Source organism: Synchiropus splendidus, chromosome 4, assembly GCF_027744825.2.
Source record: "Synchiropus splendidus isolate RoL2022-P1 chromosome 4, RoL_Sspl_1.0, whole genome shotgun sequence".
Taxonomy (NCBI): Eukaryota; Metazoa; Chordata; class Actinopteri; order Syngnathiformes; family Callionymidae; genus Synchiropus; species Synchiropus splendidus.
Window position 1 is genome coordinate 17,104,310 of NC_071337.1, and position 25,252 is coordinate 17,129,561.

Sequence of the window (25,252 nt, forward strand, 5' to 3'; positions counted from 1 at the left end):
TTACATGTAGCGGAAAACCTGGAGATGCTAGATGCTAAAATGTAGATGTGTTCCTCAAGACTACAATGACTGAAACCGGTGCGTCTCCTTGCTTCAGACTGTCAGTCAGTAGTCCTCAGAAGAGGTGCAAGTCGTGTGTGAGAGAGGGAAAACCGGACCTCTTTTCTTCAACTGCTGCCCCCATGACTCGACCATGTTAGTATAACTTTTTTCCTTTTTGTAGTTAACTTTATCTAAAGTAGAACAAGAGAGATATTGAGAAAACTATGAAGTGAGATTTTTTTTAGTTCATTCTAGTGAAACCTAGTGTTTTCCAGTCGTGTCCAACTTTGCCACAGAAGTGTTTTGGAGTCAAAAGTGAGTCCAGAGGTGAAGGACTTAACTCAAGTCACGTTGACGGCCAACGTGACTTGAGGAGGTGGGCGCGTCACCGCGAACAAACGTGCTTCGCCGCCGACACGAGAATGTGTGTCACATTTGAGGCGAAGAGGGAAAATGGCGGCCAGTGCCAGCAGATTTGACCTACTTCTCCAGCCGCTGTGACGGGAGGAAGCAGCAGATGGAGCAACTCCGCGTTCCATCACACTCCTCTGCCGCGCACAATCCCAGCAGCAACGACAAGTTGAACGCAGTCAAATGTCATTTTTAAAACTTAAACATGCGTTCAAAGCGCTTTCTTCACTTTCATCATAAAGTTAGGTTTAGCGTCGCACACTTTTGCTGAACTCTGTCTAGTATGGATCACAGTTAGTATTACGTCTTTTTTAAGTGAATTTCACGACTATTTAGGTCTTGACAGAGTTCCTCGAAGGCTTTGACGGCAGTCACGTGATCACCGCCCCCCTACCCATAATAAACAATGGGGGCAGTGCGGGGACGGCCTCCTCCCTCCCTCTGTAGTAGGTGTCCACCTCAAAACCTTTCAACGTGACTCTGTTTATTTCTGCGCGACTGACAGGACACACTGCGCACAACCTTGAGCTCTAAAAGGCGAAAAAGTTGGCAAAAGTTTTCATTCTCAACTTGGACCGAACGCTGATGGTAAGAGGATCACGAACTTTTCTCTGTTGTTAGGATGTTTCGGTTTAATTTTCCTTGCATGTATCCATGTACAACATCGACCGTCTGTTGTAATTGTGTGTGTTTTCAAGTGAATCACGCGTTGTTAGTGGCAGTTGTGGTCATAGTGTGAGCTGGTGATGGTGACAGCCAGTTTCGCATCTCATTGACCCAAATCCCGACTTTGTAACTGCGTCATGAAGTCAGAACTTACTGCAGCTGCATGAAGCGTTTTTATTGAGCGCATTTGCACGCATCACTGCAAATTATACTCTGCCCTTGCGTGCAAATGTCGCAAAAAGTGGCTTAAAAGTGTATATTTTGGATATAAAGAAGAGTTGATGACGATGTGAAACCTGATCTGCATACCGCGCCCACTTAATTTTCGACGCAAACAACTTTCACTGACTGACAGAGAACCGCCCTGTTTGCGCAGAAATCATAGTTTTACACGATTTTATTACGGCTAAAAAACATTTTACATCGTTTGTCGCATTCAAACTTGCTGAAATATACTTTTCAAACGTATGGTTTGACCCTAGTTATTTCTAAAACTTTTTTTTTTTACTTTTTATTTTTATTTTTTTCGCCTTTTTCTTCGCTGTTTGATATATTTAACCTCATATGTTTTAATAAGAATCCTGGATTACTGAGCGCAAAAGGCCAGCTAGGGTTAAAAAAAAAAAAAAAAAAAAAAAAAAAAAGCGGCACAATCAACAATACCGTTAAAAAGCCCAATTAAATTAATAAAATGTCTAAAACTAGTTTCAAATCGTATTTAATACATTTGCAAAACTGACTATGTATAGTATAACAGTCAGGTGATACAAAACTAAAACAGTGTATCATTGATGAGTTTAGTGTTTAGAGCTTAGATATTACAGCGTATTAAGGATATTTTGAAAAGGTACATATTTCACCATGCATTGACCTTATTTTCTCACCCCCCGCCCCCTTATGCCTCAACTTCCTCTGTACTACTCTAGTTTTCTTTAGTAGAGTAAATATATGATTTCAGTTTTACTCCTCAACTTATTTTTGATTATAAAATAAAAATATTTGCATTTATGATTTCACTTTTGGGGCATTTTATTTGTTTGTTCATTAGCATTTTTATGCAGTGTTAATTTGGATGTGTAAAACTAGCTAATGATTACTTCAATAGCTTACCTGATACACTGATGTATTTGCACTCTGAGAGTGCTAAAATGATCTCCCATGCGCAAGTGTCCTGGATAGTTGACCACAAATCTAACTGAACTCTGGATTCAAACCAACAGCTGTGAACGTGTGTTTTTCTAGCGGTTAATCGCGTGCGTCCTGAACCTCAACTGAGTTATCAGCTGGTTTGTCTGCTGATTATGATGGTAGTTAATCCACGGGTGGATTTACAAACAAGCTTAGGACCAGTAGGGATCTTTGTATGGGAAGAATTTGGGGTGAAAGAAATTAGAGTGCGTCCCTGGAATCCTGCAGCTTTGCTCTAATTGCAGAACTAGCAGGAAACATTCCTCAACGGGTCCAAATGCTTCACAAGTGAGTGAGTGTGTGTGTGTGTTGCACCACATCAGGTGGAGTTTCGGCTTCCTTCTGAGGCGCTCGGATTTATTTGGTGTCGGGCCAGTTACCTGTTCATGAGTAATTTAGTCTCCATGTGGGTTTGATCATATAAAACACAGAAAGGGCCAGCAGGTGTCAGATGGGCTTTGGCTGGTTTGGGTTCCTGTAATCCTGACCAATAAAACCCAGATCACACCTCATTGGAGGGCAGCGGGTCAACAGAACCAGCACCACCCCTAACCTTCAGTTGTGGTTGCCCCCTGACAGGGAACAGAGAGATGGACACTCCATCAACATCAACTGCAGCGGCGTCAGCCAACCCTGAGGTCTCTCGCCTCGGGGGCATCGAGGCCTTGAAGCTGAAGGTGGGACCGGTGCGCAGGAACCTCTTTGGTCCGGTGGACCACCAGCAGCTGCAGGCCGACTTCCAACGGCTGCTGTGCATGAGCGTGGAAGTGGCCAACAAGCGGTGGAACTACGACTTCATCCACGACAGGCCGCAGCACGCCGATGACAACAACAACATCGAGTGGGTGGAGCTGCGCAGCGCAGATGTGCCGATGTTTTACCGCAGCTGTGCGACTAGATCGCTGGTCCAAGTTGGTGTCGGGATGTCCAAGGCCTCCAGGCAGACGCCGTCATCCAGCGAGGACTCCCCTGCATCCAGCAGCTCATCGGGCTCTGGAGACGAGTACCTGGAGATTTCCACCAAGGGGTGCTACCGACTACAGCGGCCAGCAAAACGCCGACAGGCTACAATCACAGGTAGCTCAAGTCGTACAGAATTTATTACTTTCATTGTATTTAGAACCACCTGACAACCTCTGAATATAACCACACAATACTCATCGCTTGAAAAGACATGAATTCACATTTTACTCAAAGATACTTGTTGCTACAAGAAAACTGTGAGATAAAATACTGAACATGCAAATAGATGTAGAATAAAAACCACCAACTTTCCTTCTCTCTAGATTTCTTCAAGGTGAAGAAGAGGAAGCTGCTTCATTGCAAAGCATCATCGCGGCAGTAGAAGTGACAGCGTCATCCTCTACGTCAGAACGACGGCTCGACTGCCTTCCTCTGGCCTCGTGCAAATATTACCCATATCTAATGTACATATGTAGCATTTTCTGACAGCCTGGAGCACCCGGCTTTAAATCACACACCTTCACCTTCAGCACAAGGAAGCTACCATTCTCTGATCATCCCGATTTATAACGGTTTTCATTCTAATTTTCTGTATCGTTTTCTAAACTGTGAATGATGAATGCACTCTTGCAGGAAACTTCCAGCTCGTGGTTTAAGAGACACAGGCCTGGATTAGCATTGTTAACGTTTCACCTTTTCTTGCTCCCTGATGCTAAGTTTTCACTATAATCAGCTGACATCAAGCTAAAGTGAGATGCCATCCAAGTGTCACTCAAATTAGCTCGAGGTCAAGGGTCAACGGTGGAGGTATTAGCAACGATGCAACGAGCTCAAACTTGTAGCAATTTTGTAATAATGTTTTCTATGTGACTATTTATTTATGAATCCTGTTGCAGGCTCAACAATTTGAACTCAGCTAAAAAGTGGTGAAAAATACAGTTATCTCCAAAACGATGCCCCAGTTTTGACTCTTAAAGTCACTTCAGCTCACAAACACTCCACCGTTGCCATTATCTCTTCAACAAACAAATGTTCCTGCTGCTTATACTTTGAGCACAATGGGTTTTAACAACATATCATTTTTGCAGTTCAGTTGCAGCTTTCGCTTTTCAATGTAGCATTTTCCCTCACTATCTGTTCGCCCTGTCTTTTTGGTTTTAAATGTGCCTCATGAAGGGAAGTGCTGCGTCTCGAGTTCCATTTTTCAGATGGAGCCTGGGACACATTTACCGCTGTGCATTTTTTGTTAAAAGTGTAAATTTGCTTGTGTGACTGCGTGAGGGGGTTTCCTGTAAACATTGTGGCAACTGAGGCAGTTTGGCCAAAGATAAGCATCAGTCATACACATCAAACTTGAGATGTCAGCTTCGACAGGGAAGTCATGACCTGTAACCTTTAGATAATTCAGGTTTGGTGGATCTAAAGCCCCCTTTGGTACGTCCACTGACACATTCACTTCCCAGTAAGATAGTTTATCTCCAGATTTCAACTGTATGCTGACACTCACTCAGTTTTTGGAATGAAAGTGTTGAAAGTGAGTCACAATTAGATTCTCATATAGATAATACTCCATCGTTGCAGTATTTTCTAAAGGGGCTTTAGATACGTTTATGTGTTCCAGTTATCAATCACCTTAATCTGTTATGGATCTCAAGCCATAATTTGGATTAATAATTCTACCTCATCGAGAAATTAAAAGAATAACAAGAGTATATATATATATATATAGTTTATGAACTCAGGTTGATTCCATTGACATACAGAGAGAAACTGTGAGACCAGCAGTTGAAAATATAGTGGCTAACAGTTTCACACCAGGTGACTGTGTCAGTGTGTCACAGGAACAGACCACACCATTGAGTTGTTTAAGAACGACCTTTAGTGCCCCTTCTGCTAGCGCACTCTCTTTTTGGTGATTCGACTGCCTCAGTCTCTGCAAAACCATCATGGACGCAGTAGTCTATAAGCATATTTTTGTGGTCATGTAAGGGTTTATTAAAAAAACAATTGCTTTATTTCTGTGCGTGTGAGAGAGAGAACGAAAGACTGAGTGGGAGAGAGAGAGAGAAAGTGTGGCACCTATATCAAAGTCTATTTAAGTTATTATAACTTGGGAAGTAATTTTAAAAATCCCGATATGTTTTACTGTCGTATTACTAACGGTGTTATTTCTGAAACTTTTTCAAAATCTTTGCACTACTTCAAAAAACATTTTTGACAACATAACTACGTTTCCTCTAGAACTTTTGAGTATGTAATACACAGACATTTTTGATTACAAAAAAAGTGCGATCTAATTCGGTTCTTGTTTGTTTCTTGCCTTACTGCCTATAAAAACACCTTCACCTGTCGCAGCTATATCATTGTAGTGTTGTGTTGTGCTACTCTGTATTTGCATGAATGTACAATAATCTTTATATTCCATGTGTATTACTTTCATTGTAATTTAATACCTGTTTGTGATTCTTTGTAAGAAGTATAACTGCATTGGATCACAATAAGATACTTTTGATAGTTTATAAAGATTCTCTTTCTTATCAAATGACGTGGTGTTGGCCTGCGTTTTATATACTGTGTTCAAAACAACAATAAAAACTATTCACGATCAGTGGTCATATAAACCTCGACCCTTTTTTTCTGCTTGTACAAGAATCAAAAGCTCCATCTAGTGGACCAAAATCTCAACTTCGAATGAGTTGGAAAACTTAAAGTTTTCATGCCGTGAAAACATTAACGGCAGATTTGGTGGGAATTCAAACTCACGTTTCACCGCATTCGTTCAGACACAAAATTCTCTCTGAAACGGGACCACTTGACGTGCACCGATGTGAATGGGTGTCAAACCGCGTCTGGACGCCGGCGTTTCAGACCGACAGGAGCCCCGCTAGAGAACAAAAACGCCATATTGGCTGCTTCTTCTCGGGCAAGATTTTTCCCGCCAGCGGGAAAATCTCCACCAATCACAGTCGCTCCGAAAGATTGTGGGTAATGTAGTGCCTCTCTAAAACAGCGCATATTCAGCGCGACATCGTTATTTTTTTCACAGATTATTTTTGGTTTATTTAATAATTCAACCGTAATCGTTTATTGTTTTTATTTATTGTTTGTTTATTATTTATCATTGTTTGACGGTGGTGTATAACAGCAGGGAAAAAACATACTGGAAATGTGAACTTATATTGACAAAAGTGAGAACAGCTGTTATGTTTGTCTAGTCAATTGCCCTAATTTAAGTTGTCATTGGATTGGAGAAGGGTGCTTTGATAGGTTTGTCTTATTCAGGGAGGCGCAGCAATAGCACATGCAGATAACTCATCGCACACTGCGCAACATGACGCCACCAGTGCTGTTGGTAGTGGAGCGACAAGTTTGTGGTAGGTGACGGTATCCCGTGTATGTACTGCCAACGGCCTCCGGGGGGCAGTTTAGGAGAGGCGAAACAGCACTGACGGATCATTTCCTGACTTAAGATCGCCCAGTTAACTGATCATTATCATCCTCACACCGTGTCTACTGTACGTCCAGGCAGGGAGCAAACACACACAAAAGCAGCTGTCTGGTGTCTTGTGAACATGAAACTAAATTGGCATTTGGCCGCAAACCTGAAGGCAAAGGGAAGGGTTTGCAGGAACACACATGCACAACTGATCAAATAATCTTTATTCAGAACGGAATGTTAAAACACCAGTGTACACATAAATAAATAATAAAAAAATTAAATAAGAGGTTCCCAAAACAGCACGGTTTCTACTGCTGCTGAGATACATTCATGAATCAGCATAACTGTTACGATCCCTTGTTTGAAGTCAAATTATTATTTACAAATTAAAACACAAATCACAGGATTAAAAAAGTGTTTTAGTTAGAAAGCGGTGAGTTTAACCAGCTGGAGTGATGGTGTAAACATCTTTGAAGAAGTGACATTAGGACGAACACTACGCACAGCGAAAGAGGACCCCGCCCCTAAAACCACGTAAAATCACTAAAACATGACTGGACAGAAGAGTGCAGTGGTAGTGCAACATTCATCACTTCAACAGATCAAATCGCTTTCTTCCGCCTAATGAAGATCTTTCAGAGTGCAATAAAAGCATGGTTCAAAACTCTACGCGGGGAAAGATGAAGTCACAGCTGTCGTCGCAGCGCTCGTCTGTCCGTCCACATGGAACGGACCTCCTTATGGATGAGTGGACTGATGAAGAGGATGCTGCATCCCGTCTGTCACACACAGAAACACAAGTGAATGACCTCACTCGTGCGTCACTCATGATCTCATGATATACTGAATATATAGATTCAATCTGGGGCTGAAATGTACATGGGATAAAGTGCGTCAATAAAAGCCTTTAGTGAGAAAACACAGGTCTTCATACATTAGTGTGTAAACAGGCTGTTTTTTTCCTCCGGTGCTTGCTAGTCTATTCGTACATACTGTATATGCATTTATTGTTGAATGGGCTCTTGAGTGTGTTACCATGGCAATGAAGAAGTAGAAGACACTCATCCAGCTCAGTCTGCTTTTGATCAGCGACACCATGTACTGAAACATGAGCCAGAGACACTTAAACACTGCTCAGCATTTGAAGCGGTCTCTGAGAGGAGGCAAACTCACTTGCCCTGCGGCAGCGCCGATGCTTCCAGTCCCGTCTACGATGCCTGTGACTGTAGCCAGAGCCTCCTGGCTGCCCCGAAGAGCTTCCTGACGTCCCAGGTCTGCGGAGATTGCCGAGCTGATCATGTTGGACGGACCACCGATGAAGAAGCCAGTGACGGCTAGCAAAGCAGAGTTGACCACCTTGTCGTTGGGAGAGTCTGAAAGCGTGGGAGGAGCATTTGATCAGCAACGGCTGACAGTCTTATGTCTTCATGTGTATACTCACGACTGTATCCCACCAGTGCAGCCATGGCCAGCACCAGGCTTAGTGCCAACACCGGTGTTCGTTTGCCCATGAAGTCCGACACAAGGCCCTGAAGAGTCCCACCTGACACGAGAGAACGGGACCTCTCATGAAAGGTTTCCTCCAGCTGATCGTGTCAGACGATGACAGCACCAGTGCTGCTACTCACCCACAATTCCGCCAACGTCATACCAGACGGACAAGCGGTCAGCCTCTTCCTCCTTCCAGCTGAAGTTGTTGCTCAGGTAAAATGGCAGCCAGAAGAAGAAGGAGTAGTTGACCAGCTTCAGACAGGCGTACGACAGGGAATACTGCAGACCAACAACAACAAAAAAAAAAAAAATCATGAACCCTGGATGGTCAAAGACTCAGCCAGCTGTGAACTCACAGGAATCACACCAGGAAGACAGAACGCCTGCAGGAAGCCGATGGGTCGGGGGGAATCTTCCGGACGTTCTTCTGGTTGGTGAACGGACTGGCAGTGTCGATCGTAAGCCTCCAGCTCATCTTCATCGTCGCAGATGAGGGGCCTGTTGCTGTCTGACTCCGTCTCCACAGGGCTAAGGTCCGTCTCACACTCCAGGCTCAGACCTGAACATCTCACAGAGTAGGACCAAGATGGAGGGACTGTAAAAGGATTCAACTGACTTTTGAACTCACCAACTTCCTTCGGGGAAGTGAGCAGACCAAAGAAGACCACCACTCCTCCAGCAAACTGTACCACTGAGGTCACCAGGAAGGCGTACTGAGATGGAGAGGTCGGTGTGTCAGACTGATGGGAGACATTCATCGACTGTGCCTGAAGATCAACTTAAGGTTTTCTCTCATCACTCAGTAAGTCACGATGATTCATCGCAAACTTGGAAGACACCTGTGATGCTCACCCACTGCTGTTAGATTATCTCCCAGTCTGACACTTTTCAGGACAACCTAAAACTAAAATTTTAGGGTCACACTCTTCCCCTTCCTGACCCCAACATTCTAGCAACACTATGAATTCTATTGTGGTCCTGCAACATTCTATGATGTTGTTGCCCCTTTACACTCTTTCGATGCACTCCTGCTCTCCCACTCTTCTCATCATCCTGGGTTCCTCAGGTTCCCCTGTTGACTACCTCATGTCACCTGAAGTCTCTCACTCTGAGAACACGTTTATACTCAGACACTTCTAACACACTCATCTACTGAACATTGTCAGCTAGTACTTAGATGCTCACACTGCGGCAACACATCTTTTGACAGGCTTCTCACACTCTACCACCCCATTCCAACCCGTGGACAAAGCGTTCAATGGTGGAGCCTTTCATCTACAATGTAACAAACATTGTCTCACAGTTAGAGCAAACACGGACGTTGCTTTACCTCATATCCGTACTGGAGCACACTGGATGCCAGGAAAGCTCCCAATATGTTGCCAACAGAAGCACAGGCGCTCCAAAGTCCAAATATGAAACCTCGCCTGAAGACAACATACTTTTGTTAATACGGCTCAGTTTGAAAAGCAAATGAGTTAATAACACATTTCCTGTCTTCGGGACGGGAGCAGAATTGGAGGCAGGCAGCATAGAGAAGCACAACTTCAGTCACTCACCCTGTCTTGCCAAACCAGTTTCCCATGACAGCAACAACACAAGGCCAGACGGCCGACTGCAGGAGACCGTTGAGGATCCACAAACCGCAGTACAGGTACACATTGTAGATGTGCAGCCATTCTGTCAGAGTACCAAACGCAAATTCCTGCACACATGGGCAGTTTTTAAATAGAAAAATAGTTGAGTTTTAGCATCTAGTTGTGGTCTAGTTGAGTTTAGTCTAGTTGTGGACTCACCACTGCCGCGGAACCACACAGTCCGACACAAAGAACATAGCGAAGGTTGACTCTGTCTCCGATCACACCGCTCAGATACAAACCCTGGGATGAACAGATGGAGGAGATACATAGTGAAATAAAAAAAAACATGAAGATGATAATTATACTTTACTCAATAGTTTAATGTTCCTCATAAAACCATTGTCATATCCTCCTTTTATTTTGAAGATACATGGTTGTCAGAGTTGAGGTACGTATAGTAGTATCAGATGGACTGGAATTTCTTAATAGCAGAAGCAGTAGTATTGTTAGGGACAGTAGCACTATATATAAGCAGCTGTAGTAGTAGTTTCAAATTCAATACAAGTACATTTTGTGGTGACAGTAGGTGGTGTGTTTGGAGTAGCAGTATGAACGGTGCTGCTGAAGTAGTGGTCATAGTCTACTATAATGTACTAACAGAGAATGCAAGTATCAGCAGTAGTTGGGGAATGAAACTCATGTTTCGGATGTTACAGTAGCAGTGCTTGCAAGAGTTGTAGTAGTTCATAGTAGTTGTAGTTGTATTAAAAGGTCTGTAAAGTAGTTGCTCCTTCGAGAAGCAGTAATATTTATTATAGCGCCACAGTGAATTTGACTGCAACAGTCATCACTGTAGCAGTTATGGTAGTTTAAGGTGTAGTACGTGTACCCACCACAGCATAGGAGAAGAGGAAGATGGAGTCCAGCAGCCCAAGGAAGAGAGTGGCCTGTTTCTCATCATCAAAGAGACGGTTGTCCATCCATGTCTGCAAACACACGCACCAGCTGAGAACTTCATATTCCTCATAGCTCTGCATCTAGATCAACAAAACCACCTCGGCAGGAGAGAAAGCAGGAGACGACTGATTCTGGAAGGATGGTGTCCATTGGGCAGATATGCTGACCTTCACGTTACTGAAGGTTTTCCTGGACGAGTGCAGAAGCACATAGCTGCAGGAGAGAGACCAGGTCAGACACTTGCAGGGGTCAAACATTAAGGTTTAGGTTAATTTATGATGTTATTAAAAATACAACTGAATTGACATATTTTATATGCATATTCAGTCATGACAATTAATGATATATGGTTTAAAATTACATGAAGATTCTAATTTCTTCAGTGAGCTGTTATGTCTGTTTGGGATTAAATACTAAATACATTTATATATTTCATAGATTTATGACATGTGCTGCAGAAGAATAGATGGAAACGCAGATCAAGACAGTCGATGAAGAACATTGATTCAGACTTCAAGACAAATTGTCTTGTCTGTTGCTCACTCTATATCATCTATCACTCACTATCTTTTAGGAGACCTTTGACCTGCCGAAGTTGTCGTGTCTTGCAAGTTGATTCAACACTTTTGTGAACCTTAACCACATTTCAGTGGCTCAGCATCTTGTCAGGAACACGTGTTCATACTGTGGTTTACTGAAGACTGACTGCATGCTATTCTGTTCTGATATTTTTGTGGTATTACAATTCTTCTTTCCTTTGTCAGTCACGTTGATGACATTGTGGGAAAGACACAAGACAGGAATCTATAAGATTCTGCAAGTATGATGAAGGGTGAGGAGAGAGAATGTGGAGCAGGCTTTACTCGAACAATCAGAGAAGGAAGAAAGGACAAACTGGAGGAGAAAGGAAGGAGTAAACAGTAACAATAAGAAGGAGAGGAGGAAGGAAGGGGGGAAGGGGCGAGTACCTAAAAAAGGTAAGGAGGAAGACGATCAGGTGATGATGGGTGTACTGTGACAGGTGGCCACAGCAGGAGGGAGGCATCACAAGGTGTGGACCGAGGAGGAGGAGGAGGTAGTCGGCAAGACGAAGGTCACCAAACAAGCAGAAGGTCCTGCTAAAAGCACTGGGGTCTAGGGCTCAGTCTGGAGGGAGAGAAGGACGGACAACCAGCGATGACTCACAGACCACATTACTTCGTTTTGCTGCTTAAACAGAAAATAGGTTCACTTCACACACCCTTCACTTTTTGCTTTCACTTTGTGAACTAAGTCTGGGGAACAAAAGACTTCACAATAACACAGATACAAACAAGGCAGAAATCAAAAATGAATATAAATGCACCTAACATCCCATCTGTCTGTGTAACCCACAAAAGACCTGCATGTTCATTTTAAACAATGGGACGTGAGAAAACCGGGACTGAATACTTCCTGCTTTTAAGGCATTTGATGAGGGTGGAACTACGAATATGAGATCTGAGTCACCTTTGTCAAAGTCCAGTGTCCAACACGTTTTTTAATTTCTTGATATCACAGATCTTGTTTCTTATGAGTTTTAAGAAACATTTTCATGGTGACATTCTGGCTTTTTAATCAGTCACTGTTGACACATGGTAAAATAATAAAAGTAAAAATTAAGGTCATTTGAACAACCACAGAAAACATACTAAAAAGTCAGGACACAAAATCAAAGTAAAATAAAAGAACTGTAAGATAAAATAAAGCATAACACTACGGTTATTTAAATGCATAATAATTTTATCCACGACAAAACCAAAACAACATCAATGGCAATAAAATAAGAATTTTCTATATAAATGAATAGAAAATGTAGACTTAACTGAAACAATAAAATTGTACATACGAATAAAGACATAACAAAATAGGATGCATTTTTATTATTAAAAAAATGTATATGCTTCTTGTCTTGTTTTGACATTTCTGCAATACACATTTTTCCACCATCATGTCAGTATTTTTGTGGTTGACGAATCTGGGCGACAAGAATTAACCCAGACAACTCCACACAACAGTTGATAAATGCAGTTTATAATGAAGAAAATCACATTTAAGTGTGACGTCGCATACAGCAGCTGCGTCCAGACAGCCTGTACTTCAGACACCGGGTTATAGATCATGATAAAATCAATTCGCCATCTCATCCGCTCCCCCAAATACCATCGGAAAAAAACACATACACGAGCGACAACTCGCACTAGTTTAAAAGCGCATTCACGATTTGTTGCATTTCTGTAAATGTATGACTTATGACATATGACATATGTGTATGATAATCCGTGCATACTTGCTGCAGACTAACACGCGCATTAATGCTAAACGCATCGTACAGGTCCAACAGAAACACCTAAAAGATTAAGATCTGTTAAATAAAAGCAGGCTTTATGTCGAAGCTAGTCGCATGTTGTTTCGCACCGTAGAAGAAGACGATGTCGAACCACAAGTGCTTCCTGTTATCACCCCGACAACGCCCAAAAGCAAACGTTATTCAGACATATTTCGAATTGAAAAAGTGAATCCACAGTCTCACCTTTATGCAAAGGTAGATGGTGACCAGCTGCTCGCCCGTGTTTACTAAGTTCGCTGTGATTTCCGCATCATTGACATGAGTTAAGTTGGCCTGCAATATATTTCTGTCAGAAGTGCAACTGTCCTCGGATTGACGAGCAGACAATTTTATCTGGCATTTAAAGCAAATTAAAAACCAAACAAAGATAAACATCAGATCTAAGCGAAGTTTGTTTATTTATAACTATTTGTGTTCAATGTAAAAAAACGTTTTCACCAGAAATAAATTGGGGAAAACTGGAACAACGTACAGCTTTATTGTAAACGACTATTGCCATCTGCAGGTCAGGAGTGAGACTACAGCTGGCAATGGAGTGCAGTGCGTGCTTCACCTGTTCCGTGAACACGTGTCGGAGCCAGAAGGTCGTTAAAACATTTGTCCCATTTAAAAAAAGAAAAAAGCGCCAAAATTCATTCTGACCAGTTGACGTTCTCATTCGGCTGCAGCGATACAACAGGCGACGGGTGAGATTTTATATTGTATATAAAATTTGTGTGTCTTTGTGAAAAATATGAATTGAAGTAATAGTTTAATTTTAGTGGGGTATTACAGCAGTTTTATGGCTTGAAAAAAAGTTTAAATTGCCTCGATGTTAATGATTAATTATACTAATAATATACTTAATACCTGAAGTATTTTTTACTTAGTACAGCTAATTTCTATGAAACAAATCAGATTATCTGAATAATTCTGTGAACAAATCCTGTAGTTACATTGTGAGATAGGTTGTTTGTTGAGAATTGTATATGTTGGTTGGCAAGCTTGTTGATGGATACTGTTTATTTGAAAGTAGCTTGTTGGTTAGATGGTTGGATAAAAGGTGGTTAGACAAGGAGTGTAAAGAAAAGTTTGTTGTTAAGAATCCTTCGATGGATCCCTTCCGATAAACATACAATCCAGATTACGTCATCATTTATCATCAGGTTTTTCATGACAAAAAACAGCTCACAAAAAGTGACAAAGTGAATGCAAGTGTGTTTATGTGGACGTGTGAATTTAAATGGAGCACTCACTGGTTTGGAGTGAAAGGTTTGTGAGTCAGAGTTTCGAAAGAGAGAGAGAGAGAGGAAGAGAGGACGAGGGTGAGGGCTTAAAGATGAGCAGGACAAAGTAAATGAATGAAGAAGCAGAGGGGAGGACATACCGGATGTTAGAGGAACTTCAGTCTGTTCTGTCGGTATTTTACTATATTTTAACTTTAAAGACATGTTGAGTGGGACTTGGATGCATCACGGTGGGCTGGATCTGATGGATCCTGTAGCTCCTGTATTTTTGAAAGTATGTTTGGTGTTCATACAGACAACTGTGCCGGAGTGTGAGGTAAGAATTCTACACTTATTCATCAAATGTTGCTCAAAGTTCTTTGAAAAAGTGAAGTGAAAAATGCTGAATTTCTATGGCCTGATCAAATAAAAAACAACTCAGTTTGTTGTCAAATTGGGTCTTGGAACGACTTCTGATAGGACACCTGTCAAAATGTATCAGAGCACCTCACTCTTATCCAGTCACATTTTTCTTTCTTTTTTTTTTCCATAGCTGGCTTTAAAAAAAATGTTCGGTTTATGTCACTGTTTATGTCACTCTTCCACTGTTAGCTATTTTCACAATGACAGTCAGATTAATGGGGAGCACCATAGTCAACAATAGACAAAACACATAGCTCACAATTATCATGGCAAAGGACCATTGAGAACTGATAAGATTAATTCATACAGACACACTCATAAAGTATGCTGACTGTCTTTCATAAATGTGCGGGACATAGCAGGGAGAAACTACATGCTGTTTTCTAGGAGCTCATTGAACCCTCAGGCTCAAACATTTGTCACAGTGTGTTTTTGATCAGCAGTGCGCTCATTTTTTGATGACCTCAAAAGCAAGTGAAGAATCATTTGATGAAGTGCTCCCTCATGACAGCTAGCAGTGAAGCACCCGAGGGAGCTTCTGCTCTGGCTTAGTCCCTGAGTTGTCCCAGCTGGGTCTTAAATACCGAACATACATGTAGCCAGAAGACATGCTGTATTATTTCTGTCCATCTGTCTGCTTTCGACCTCCTGTCCGAGGTCGAGTTGCGGGGGCAGCAGCCGTTGTAGGGTACTGACTTGTCTCAGCCCAGAAAGTTCCTCGAACTCTTCTGGAGCAGTGCCAAAGCATTCCCAGGTCAGCTGTGAGACATAATGAATCTATAGTGACCAAGGTTTGCCCTGGGATCTCCTCGCTGTATGCCTGTGCGTTCCATCAAATCTCCTAAAGACAGTTCAGAATTGTTTTTTCGGTCACTTCCCAAAGCCCCCCACCACAGACAGGAAAGTGTATGTGCGGATTTGTCTTTTGGTTCAGCTCTTTCTTCACCATGACCGGACAATGGAGTCCTAGTGACTGAGGACGGTGCAACAATCAGTATGTCCATCTGACACTATATCCTTCCCTCGCCCAAGATACTTGAACGGGACATGCCAGCCTTTTCTGACTTTGAGGAGCCAATCTTCATTTAGTACCAATTTGCACCGTCCCAACATCTGTGACAAAGATGTTACACTGGCCTCTTCTAGAGATTACTACTGCCCTTGCTTGAGTGGAGAACTTAAGGCTCTGAGGTCTTTCAAGGAATCTTTAAAAGAACCTTCAGCATTTCTAACCCTGTTGTACCTTTCTCTCTCTTAGATTGTTGGTAATCATGGAGACAACCCTCAAAATGTCAACCAAACCGGACGGCATCTACTCCAACATTGACAGGTTAGTTGCTCAGTCGCATTGAAGGAACATCATTTTTAGATAAGCATTTCTAAAATAGAGTCACTGGATTGCTCATGGGTCGACTTGCTCTCCCTAAAACCAGGATCTGCTAAGTCCGTAATCTGCAATTCAGAGTCCAAGCAGAAGTAATTTGACTCATAGCTACTTGATTTCCCAGCCCCTTGGTGCCCTTTTGTGATGGTCAATGGACAATATTTATACACAGTTTCATAAAACCAGTGCCGGAAAACCACTGGAGAAGTATTGTCCGTGTGTTGCAGTGTAAAATCTACTTCAGAAGCCACAGAATCTGGCTCTTAGAATTTGACCATTTGTACCTCCAACGGGGATCTCAGTGTCTGATTTCCTCTGGTTTATTTATCAGAACATTACAGTTTGATGAAAAGGGCTCAGTTCCAAGAATGTGTTTATTTAGCAAAGCTGATGTGAAGAAGATGCTCGGTCATAGGCCTGCACTCTGGCATCTAGTTCTCATTTTCCCACTGTGGTCTGAGAAGTGTCTGTATACAAGTGGCTCTGCTATGAGACCCTTCCCTGATGATTGTTTGGTTTGTGTATTTTAGGTCAAAGAAAAAGTACAAAGGAAGTGGTGTCCAAAGGTCTGCAGTGGAGGTTAAAAGAGTCCTGCAGAAGAAAACAGCACTTCCCCTCTCTTCTTTGGATTACAACTGTCATCCACACCTCCACATGATGGCCTATAGAAGCCAGAACTTCAACACACTTCCACTATCCAACATCAAGGACAAGATATCCCTTTGGGAGGAAAAGGAAGCGGTTCCTGGATCGCCAAGTTCATTAGCAAAAGGATCCAATGGCCAAAAAGCTGTTCCCAAAGAAGAGCCTGAAAAGGAGAATGTTGGACGACTGATGTGTCCGCCTTGTTCCCCAGTTCAGGCGATGAAGCACATGGATAATGCAGAGAGAACCAGGAGTTCTGCAGCAGAAACCGAAGCATGTACGAGAATCATCGACAAGAAAACGTCTGACCAATTCAGCCAGGGCAAGAGAGCTGTGTTCAGTCTTTTTAGAAAGCTGGAGTCCATGGGAGAAAACCATGGAAAGACTCTGCCAGAGCTTGGCAATTATTTCTGCCCCCCCAGCAAGGACAAACATGTGGAACAGAGGATGAAGGAGGATGAAGTTCCTCACGCTTCAGTGATGCAGAGGGAGAATGTGTATAGCGAGCCAGGTTCTCCAGCCATCAATCCACTCCCCAAACCAAAACGGACCTTTCAGCATCCAGATGCTGCCCAGGTGAGAAACCTGAGAAGAGAGCCGAGGAACCTCCCTCCTCTCCCTCTATCCTCCAATTTCTCAGCCACAGCAAAACCTCCTCACGGCATCTACGGGAGGACCAGGGCTGAGAAACTCAGAGGCGGAGAGAGGTGAGTCTGAAGAAGGTTTGGTCTGAGTTTGAGTGTGAAGTAAATTCGTGTTCACTCTTACAGGAGAACCTTTGAGATCGAACACTTCCCAAAGAGTCAATTCATCACACGTTCCCTGACTCAGGAACATCACTACGAAGACATCCTGGGTCAGACATCCTCTCCTCTTCCCTGTGTGTGGAACTGTTTTAGGAATAAATCGATCCAGTATTTGAGTGTCAGGTTTACAGTCACACATCACTGCTGAGCATCAAATTACAGTAAAGAACAGTAAAGTTATCTTGAGTCAGTTCAGCCTTCAGTATTACCTCTTCTGAAATCTTCTGGATTTGCAAGGTTCACTCAGATGCTGATAATACACAAGAGCATGTGAAACAAACCTCAATACCCTGATGTGGTTTTTGTCTAACCCAGTTTTACATTTTGATGGGAAGTACTCATATTTTATCTCACAATAGCGATTTACCGTGTGTTGATTCAAGCACAGCTGCAGTACATCAATGTTCCACTCCCAGGTATCTGTGTAGATCTTTCTTGGGGGTCTCTAGTCCGTGGTTGTCTTCCAGGTTTTTGTTAAATAATAATAACAGACAAATACAATTCCTTTAAGTGGAAAGTTGACATACATATGTGCTCTGCAGACTCTCCACGGGAAAACCCCTACGAAGACGTTGAGTTGGAAAGCCAGTGCTCCCAGCAGTCGCTGCCCTCTTCGCCAGGCGCTGACACCAGCAAGGTTCATGTCTGATGCTAGTTGTCTGAGTAGAAATCGCTAAAATCACTCTCCACACAGACGTCCAGGCCTGGTTTCTTCAGGCAGAGTTCAAGTCGGAGTTTAAAGCTGTTGGACCTGGGGCGAAGCTTCGCCAATAGTCCTGGACCGTGCAGAACGGGAATCTCCTCTCCTCCGCTGATCAGTCCTCCGTCGACACCAACTGAGCCCGAACACACCACCTGGTTGCCAGGAGAGGCCTCGGGTCGGACCTGTCGCAGGATACCCACGGTCTGTAGAAATATTCTGTCGTTATTTTGCATATCACATTTGAAATACAGCTTTATTCAGAGGATTTTTATTTGATATAAACTGGTAATAAGTTTACTACCAAGCTACCATGCACCGCAGCAACGAAGTGCCCCTCACAGCAAGTAATTCATAACAACAAATACAAAAAAGTTGCCTGAATGAGGGACAAACCAAGACTTGGCTTGCCCTTGCACTGAAATTGGTCACATGGTCCAACCCCGAGAAACTGGTGCTTAGGATTTTAGCAACATAAAACCTTGGATTAATAAAAAAAAACAAAACAATGAAACGTTATCTACAAAATTAGCAGAATGGTTGTATTGGGTTGTTGTTTGCACACATAGTTTTGCACTTTTCTCAATTCTCTTTTATGTTGTTTTTTGATTGAAAGCTGGTACTGAGGATCAACGGTATCTTTGAGGCTCGCATTGGGAAGAAACATCTCCGACGGATTTATCATTATGCTGAATCAAGCTCTGGGAGAGGTAACTCCGCCATATTGTGCTGCTGAGTTTTACTGAATTGTTTTAGGTGGGGGTGTTACACTTGGAAATTTAAATGTAGCAACCACATGTTTTGAACCATTTTTTGTTTCATAGAACCTTTTCACTGTCAAAATGACTGATGTTTTTTCACCCTAATTTTTTTAACCCTGACCTTTAGATGAGTGCCATTCTTATGCAATGCATTGGAAATGATTCTTAAGATTTAAAAAATGAAGAGCAAAGATGTTTAAAAATGGCGCCATATTCTTAGACTGAAAAATGTCTCTTTGTTCTTCAGTTACAGATGACAACAGTGACTCTGAGAGCGAAGTTGATGAACGGTTTAAAGGTACGAAACAGAGTTTGTTGACCCTGTTGTGTTGAAGTTTCCCCTCAGGTAATATTCTTCTTCCATCCAGCTCATCATCGTCGCCTGACATCAGTCCGCTCGGTGCTGACTCGGACCAGCAGAACTAAAGCCCAGTCGAACAGCAGAACTGGCGCAATGGACCCGGAGCTCCATCAGCGGCGGCTCTTTGAATACTTCCTAGTTGTCTCTCTGCAGAAATCTAAAACTGGTGGCCATTTTCTTCCAGAAGTAACTCAGCAGTTTCCTCTTAAGGTGAGAAGGTCTTGTTCACAAGTAAGGGTAGAATGAAAGATGAAGGGACGCAGCACTGCTGTGTCTTCATTCATGAGGTGTCCTTTAGTGTGGTGACCAAAAACAACAAAACCCCAGTTGAGATGACTTTTGCCTCTTGTCAGAGTCTTATGGACGCATCCTCAGTGAAGTGTGCCACTTGGAAGAGAGATTTTATCTCAGTTGATCTGGGAACCAGAAGAGCTACAGAATGTTTTGAGGCCTATTCACTTCAATTGTTGCCCTCTAAACTCGGCCTCATTAAGCAGAGGTCACTGGTTGGATGGAGGGTGTTGGCGACATATTTTGAAAAGCTTTGATATGAAATGTCTTGTTATGATAATGTGCCATGTTATTTAACATGATCAAGCAGACCTGTTGGAAATATATTTATATGTTGGTCTGACTTCTGAAAGACAGTGACAGTTTCACACCAGTGTTCCTCTGTGTGCAGCTGGAACGCAGCTTCAAGTTCATGAGAGAAACAGAGGACCAGCTGAGAATCATTCCTCAGTTCTGCTTCCCGGACGCCAAAGACTGGGAACCCCTGGAGAGCTATTCGAGGTGAAGTCACACGACAGCAATAGCCCCAGAGCATAGTGTCGTTAAAGTTTCATTCATGACCCAAAATGGTTTTGAGGGCAGCAGCAGATTATATTTGTTTGATTTCAAAGTCATAAACCGAATAACGTCTTTTCCTTTCTCCCTGACGACCAAAATACGTCTGTTTGTCTTGGCCTGTCTGCGGCAGCGAGATGTTCTCGTTTGTTCTGACTGGAGAGGACGGGAGCCGGAGGTTCGGATACTGCCGCCGCTTGCTGGTAAATACAAACCCAGAAGAGAGCTACTGAACAGGAAGTGGCTACATACCATGACGACGGCTGAGTAAATATCTGTGCCGAAATAGCCGGGGTGCCTGTGGGAACCTTCTCCGAGTCTGGCAGGAAGTGTGTGTGACTGAGAAAGTGTGTGTTCTGTATATGTTTGGGTTCACAAACATGATCTGATGACGTGCGGAATTTAGGGACATTGCATTCTGATTTTTCATGTTTCTTACCATGGACTTGGTCTTAGGATTTTGTGGTCCTTTTATCCTGGAGGTTCAGATCAATGAAGCTCCTCATTGATATTTTGCCACTTTTTTCCAATTCCAATTGTTCCATAATTGTCGACTTTTTCGAGTAATTATTTTCTAATGACGTTTTTTGTCATTGTTTAATTAAATCAAAATCTTGTTTTCCAATTTATGCAGATGCATTTCTTCTGATAAAGCTTTTATCTTCTATTTTTAATTTTGGTCTCATTGTTGTCACGTATTTTCCATTGTTAGCATCAGCTTTTATGACAACAGGGAAGTGGAAAATTGCTCACAAGTGCTTGTCTAGCATTATTTTTACAGTATTTTAAGACTCTTTTTTTGGTCAATACAGCAATATTTGCTTAGTGTATAATAATCTGTCGGGTTACAATTTAGATCGATCATGAAAATTTAACCCATTTTAACAATGTCTGCACTGTTCAAACTTTATACTTTCTCAAGTAAAAGTTGTGACCCATATATACCCCATATACATATGTATATATCATTCAAGCAAAAACAAAAGTCCAGTATATTGAGGATGTGAAAGGTGAATTACAGTCTTGTGAGTGATGAATCATGCTGTGATTGTACTTGTTCCGCCTGCTTATTTATGGCTGCTTAATGCTGTTAGTTAAACTTTGTTTGTTGTTTATGTGCTTGATATATTTGGGATTTATTTTGTCATAGTTTTAAAGATTTTTTTTTCTTGTAAATGTGTTCTAGCCAAGTGGAAAAGGGAAACGTCTTCCAGAGGTCTACTGCATCGTCAGTCACCTCGGCTGTTTCAACCTCTTCTCAAAGGTGAAGCTCTTCACATGCAGTTAACCTCGACAGCACAGCGTCTTTTATTCAAACAACAAAATTGAACATTAAAAACATTATGTATGTAATGGAATACAAAATAAAAAAACACTCTGATGTAACAGATAAAATAAAATTACTTTAGTTTAATTTATATTAACCTAATTGAATTCTACTGATGCTGCAGTTATTTGCATTTCTTTTACTTTAAGATACATTATGAACATATTGTCATTTCAAATTCAATTTCAAATAAATGCAGAACACGCCATTATAAATTGTGGGGATCGTTTGTCAGTATGTCGAACTGTAATGGATTGAAAACTGCCCAGCAAGTCATTGAACGTACCACTGATCGAAGCGTCCCTCAAACTGTTTCCCGTAAGGTAAAAACATACACGTTATAAAGGCGAGCTATGAAAATACAGTAATGTGGAGAGCAGTATATGAAAAACAACTTGAGTACCTTGAGTACCATTGAAAATGTCACAAATCTTGAGTGCATCTGACAAGTTCAACAACGCCATTGAGTAAGAAATTGAAGCAAATGAGGCGTATTGCCACAGCGCCATCTACTTGCATGGAGCAGAACACCACCAAAATGTCAAAATAATCATAGAACAATTGTATGAATAATAGAACCAGTCATGTTTTCACCATTATAGCATGTCCTCATCAATTTTGTGTTTGTTGCGTCTGCAGATTTTGGATGAGGTGGAGAGACGGCGAGCTCTCTCACCAGCCCTGGTGCAGCCGTTCATGAGAGCCATCATGGAGGCCCAATTCCCTGCTCCGGGCCGAACCATCAGCATCAAAACCTTCCTGCCTGGCTCCGGCACAGAGGTCGCTTACTGTGCTCCACTGTTTCTTGAACTCTTGAAATGAGAGAAACTCGAGCGCAGATAATAATGGAAGGCAAAAACAGACAACAGAGAAAAGGCTAATGGTGACAAATGATACTAGTTCATATCGCTATAGTAGAGTCCAAAAAGCTCTAACACCAAAACAAATCCAGTATTCTGAATAATATGTGAACGTAAAAAGATGTGGTGGTGAACACACTCACAATCAGAAGATACAGTACAAGAAAGTTAGAGTAAGTTCATGATAAAAGTGAAATGAATATGGTGCAATATAGTTATAGATAAAATAGCCAAACTTAAGCCGGACGTCATTGGAAGGACTCTGTGACCAGGTGATGGAGCTGTGCAGACCTTCGGACTCTCGACTCGAACATGTGGACTTCGAGTGTCTCTTCTCTTGCCTGAGTCTGCGTCTGCTGTTAAGAGTCTTTGGTTCTTTGCTGCTGGAGCGACGGGTCATCTTCACTGCCAACAAGCTCAGGTGAGCCCCTGCCGGCTCCCCTCAGGTGGGTCATGTGACCTGACCAACTGTTTCCTCCAGCACGCTGTCCCAGTGCTGCCACGCCATGGTGGCGCTGCTCTATCCATTTGTGTGGCAGCACACGTACATTCCACTGCTTCCCTCCGCCATGTTGGACATTGTCTGCACGCCAACGCCGTTCATCGTCGGCGTGCTCTCCAGTTCTCTGCCTCACCTGAGCGAGCTGCCGCTGGAGGAGGTTAGAGAGCGCTGAGCTCCTTTGTTTGTCATGAGATATCTGGCCTCACTCATCTGACTCTCGGTCCAACAAGGTTCTGGTGGTGGACCTGGGAAACTCCAAGTTTCTGCGTCAGGTGAGTTCACGTCAGGTGACTTTGTTGTCAGGACTTCTCGTGCAAGTGACTCTTTATTTCTTATTATTTGTTGTGGAAATCGTGTCTCTTAGTTTTGACTTATCAGCCTGTATTTCTGTCTCACTGAGTTTCTTCCATTTGACTGTTTTCTTTATCCACTTAGTATTCTCACTCGTCTATCTCTGTCTATGTCAGTTCTTTATGTTGAGTTTTAGTTTCTTTTTATTGATACATGTGTAATTTATGATTCCACAATACTGAATACATTGCTTTTGTTTTGCTGGAATATTGTTATTATAAAATATAACTTAATATAGTAATATAATAACAATAACAACAACAATATATTTCTGTATTTTTCTGTTTAGCACTTCATTTTAAATCATAATTTTAGATTTATTTATTGTGACATCTCATCTCAGCATATCGATGTTGTCTTCTTTTCAGCTTGACGATGAAGATTCCATCCTGCCCTCCAAACTCCAGTCCGCTCTGGAGAACGTTCTGGAGAGACGGGTTGAACTGGCAACAGAGAAGGGAGGCGACGCCCCTGGAGGTCTGACTTTCTATAACGTCCCTGAGGTCTCCCAGGAATTCAACCTCTCACTGCCCTTTTTCAGATTCAGTTGTATCAGAGGCGTTTGTGCGATTCTTTGTGGAGCTGGTGGGTCACTACCCACTCTTCTTCTACAGCGAGCGCGAAGATGGCTACTCCTCCTCGTCCTCGTGCTCCGGCGCCTGCTCCTTTCAGCGCGGCAGTTTTCGGAAAGCCATTCCGTCCAAAAGTGTGCGGCGCTTCCTGGAGGTGTTCATGGAAACACAGATGTTCGGCTGGTTCATCCAAGAGAGAGAGCTGCACCGCCGAGCACTAAGAGGTGAACTGCCATCACTTTACATGACCAACTTGCCATTACTTAGTGTTTTTCTTTTTACACAAGTTTGACTGTCTCTGTTTTTGGACATTTTAACCCCACATCCCACCTTCTTGTTTTTACTCTTCATCCACACTTTTGATTTTCCATGTGAAATGCTTGTTTTTTTTTTCCTTTGTTTTTGGAGAATTTCATTGTCTTACTCAAAACTTTGACCTTTCGTCCCCGGGACCTGACAATTCATCTTGCTGTTATGATCTCATTTTTGATCTTGCATATTCCTATTTTGATCTTCCTTCACACATGACTGGTTTAACTCTTCATTTTGACTTTCATCATACGTCCAGTCATCCCAAAACTGAAACCTTTGATCTCTTGATTATTTTCATTCCGCTAAATTGTCCTTTCATTTCATGCCTCTGATGTTGTTATTTTCATTTGTCACCTTTTGCTTTTTCAATTTTCTCCCATAATATGACAGCCTTTCTCACTGTCAAATACAATGAATTTTGCATCTGATGACTACTTTCATGATTTTATTTTGTTGGACTCTGAAGTGTAAAGAAACGTTGCTAGCTTGAACACGTCATGACTTTATAAAGGCTCTCTTCAATGGTAAAAGAATAATTTATATCTCTACTTGGCATGATTTTATCATTTATGTTTTTATGTCACAGGTCTGTTTGAGGTCAGAGTTCACGAATATTTGGACTCCATCCAGGACAATGAGCACCGGCGCGTCAATCGCTTCCTCAGAGGTTTAGGTGAGAAGCTGCGACAAGACCCAAACATCTCAAATCTAACGTTTACGTTTTCTTTTCAGGAAACAGAATGAAGTTTCTATCCAAGAAATGAAGCCACAAGCTCAGCTCTTCACATCAGAATAAAAGATGAATAAAGAAAATTATCACTTCATGAGTGTTCTGTCCTCTTCATGTCTTGCATCATACATATCATGTTTGTGTTGTTGAAGTTGACTAAACAAGCCACAATGTTTCATTAAGATCAGTCAACTATTTTGGAACCATCATCCACGTCATCTGAGCCGAAACAAAATGGCTGCCAGCTGGTGGTCAGTCAGCAAGGTGAGCGAATGTAAAAAAAAAGTAATGCAAAGATGAAAAGATGTCCTTATAATCTATGGGGAAAATATTTAAAAATAAAACTAATATCAAATAATACA

The 25,252-nt window shown here is 42.1% G+C and overlaps 3 protein-coding genes across 9 annotated transcripts; 2 read left to right on the forward strand and 1 right to left on the reverse strand.

Annotated features, from left to right (window-relative positions):
- Positions 1 to 873: 873 nt before the first annotated feature.
- On the forward strand, positions 874 to 5,878 carry cdkn1d (cyclin-dependent kinase inhibitor 1D). The gene is made up of 3 exons (XM_053862356.1): positions 874 to 1,041; positions 2,887 to 3,384; positions 3,594 to 5,878. Exons 2-3 carry the CDS (start codon positions 2,898 to 2,900, stop codon positions 3,650 to 3,652), a joined length of 546 nt encoding a protein of 181 aa, XP_053718331.1. The 5' UTR covers positions 874 to 1,041; positions 2,887 to 2,897; the 3' UTR covers positions 3,653 to 5,878.
- A 1,034-nt stretch (positions 5,879 to 6,912) lies between these two features.
- On the reverse strand, positions 6,913 to 13,413 carry slc37a3 (solute carrier family 37 member 3). Of its 7 annotated transcripts, XM_053862267.1 has the most exons (14): positions 13,289 to 13,413; positions 11,706 to 11,883; positions 10,836 to 10,950; positions 10,674 to 10,766; positions 9,997 to 10,080; positions 9,760 to 9,905; positions 9,531 to 9,627; positions 8,829 to 8,913; positions 8,557 to 8,759; positions 8,338 to 8,479; positions 8,151 to 8,252; positions 7,883 to 8,082; positions 7,745 to 7,810; positions 6,913 to 7,488 (listed from the first exon to the last, which is right to left on the reverse strand). In XM_053862267.1, exons 2-14 carry the CDS (start codon positions 11,780 to 11,782, stop codon positions 7,396 to 7,398), a joined length of 1,503 nt encoding a protein of 500 aa, XP_053718242.1. In that variant the 5' UTR covers positions 11,783 to 11,883; positions 13,289 to 13,413; the 3' UTR covers positions 6,913 to 7,395. The 7 variants fall into 7 exon arrangements, with proteins under 7 accessions (XP_053718242.1, XP_053718239.1, XP_053718245.1 ...); XM_053862264.1 differs by having other exon boundaries at positions 8,557 to 8,913; XM_053862270.1 differs by lacking the exon at positions 11,706 to 11,883 and having other exon boundaries at positions 13,289 to 13,348.
- Positions 13,414 to 14,412: 999 nt separating this feature from the next.
- LOC128757064 (DENN domain-containing protein 2A-like) lies at positions 14,413 to 24,974 on the forward strand. Its single transcript, XM_053862085.1, has 20 exons — positions 14,413 to 14,647; positions 15,992 to 16,063; positions 16,648 to 17,469; positions 17,533 to 17,618; positions 18,111 to 18,205; positions 18,263 to 18,472; positions 18,885 to 18,978; positions 19,277 to 19,327; positions 19,398 to 19,600; positions 20,073 to 20,182; positions 20,370 to 20,439; positions 21,423 to 21,500; positions 22,203 to 22,343; positions 22,696 to 22,844; positions 22,905 to 23,082; positions 23,156 to 23,197; positions 23,645 to 23,753; positions 23,818 to 24,072; positions 24,747 to 24,833; positions 24,893 to 24,974. Exons 2-20 carry the CDS (start codon positions 16,005 to 16,007, stop codon positions 24,922 to 24,924), a joined length of 2,871 nt encoding a protein of 956 aa, XP_053718060.1. The 5' UTR covers positions 14,413 to 14,647; positions 15,992 to 16,004; the 3' UTR covers positions 24,925 to 24,974.
- The last annotated feature ends 278 nt before the right edge of the window (positions 24,975 to 25,252 follow it).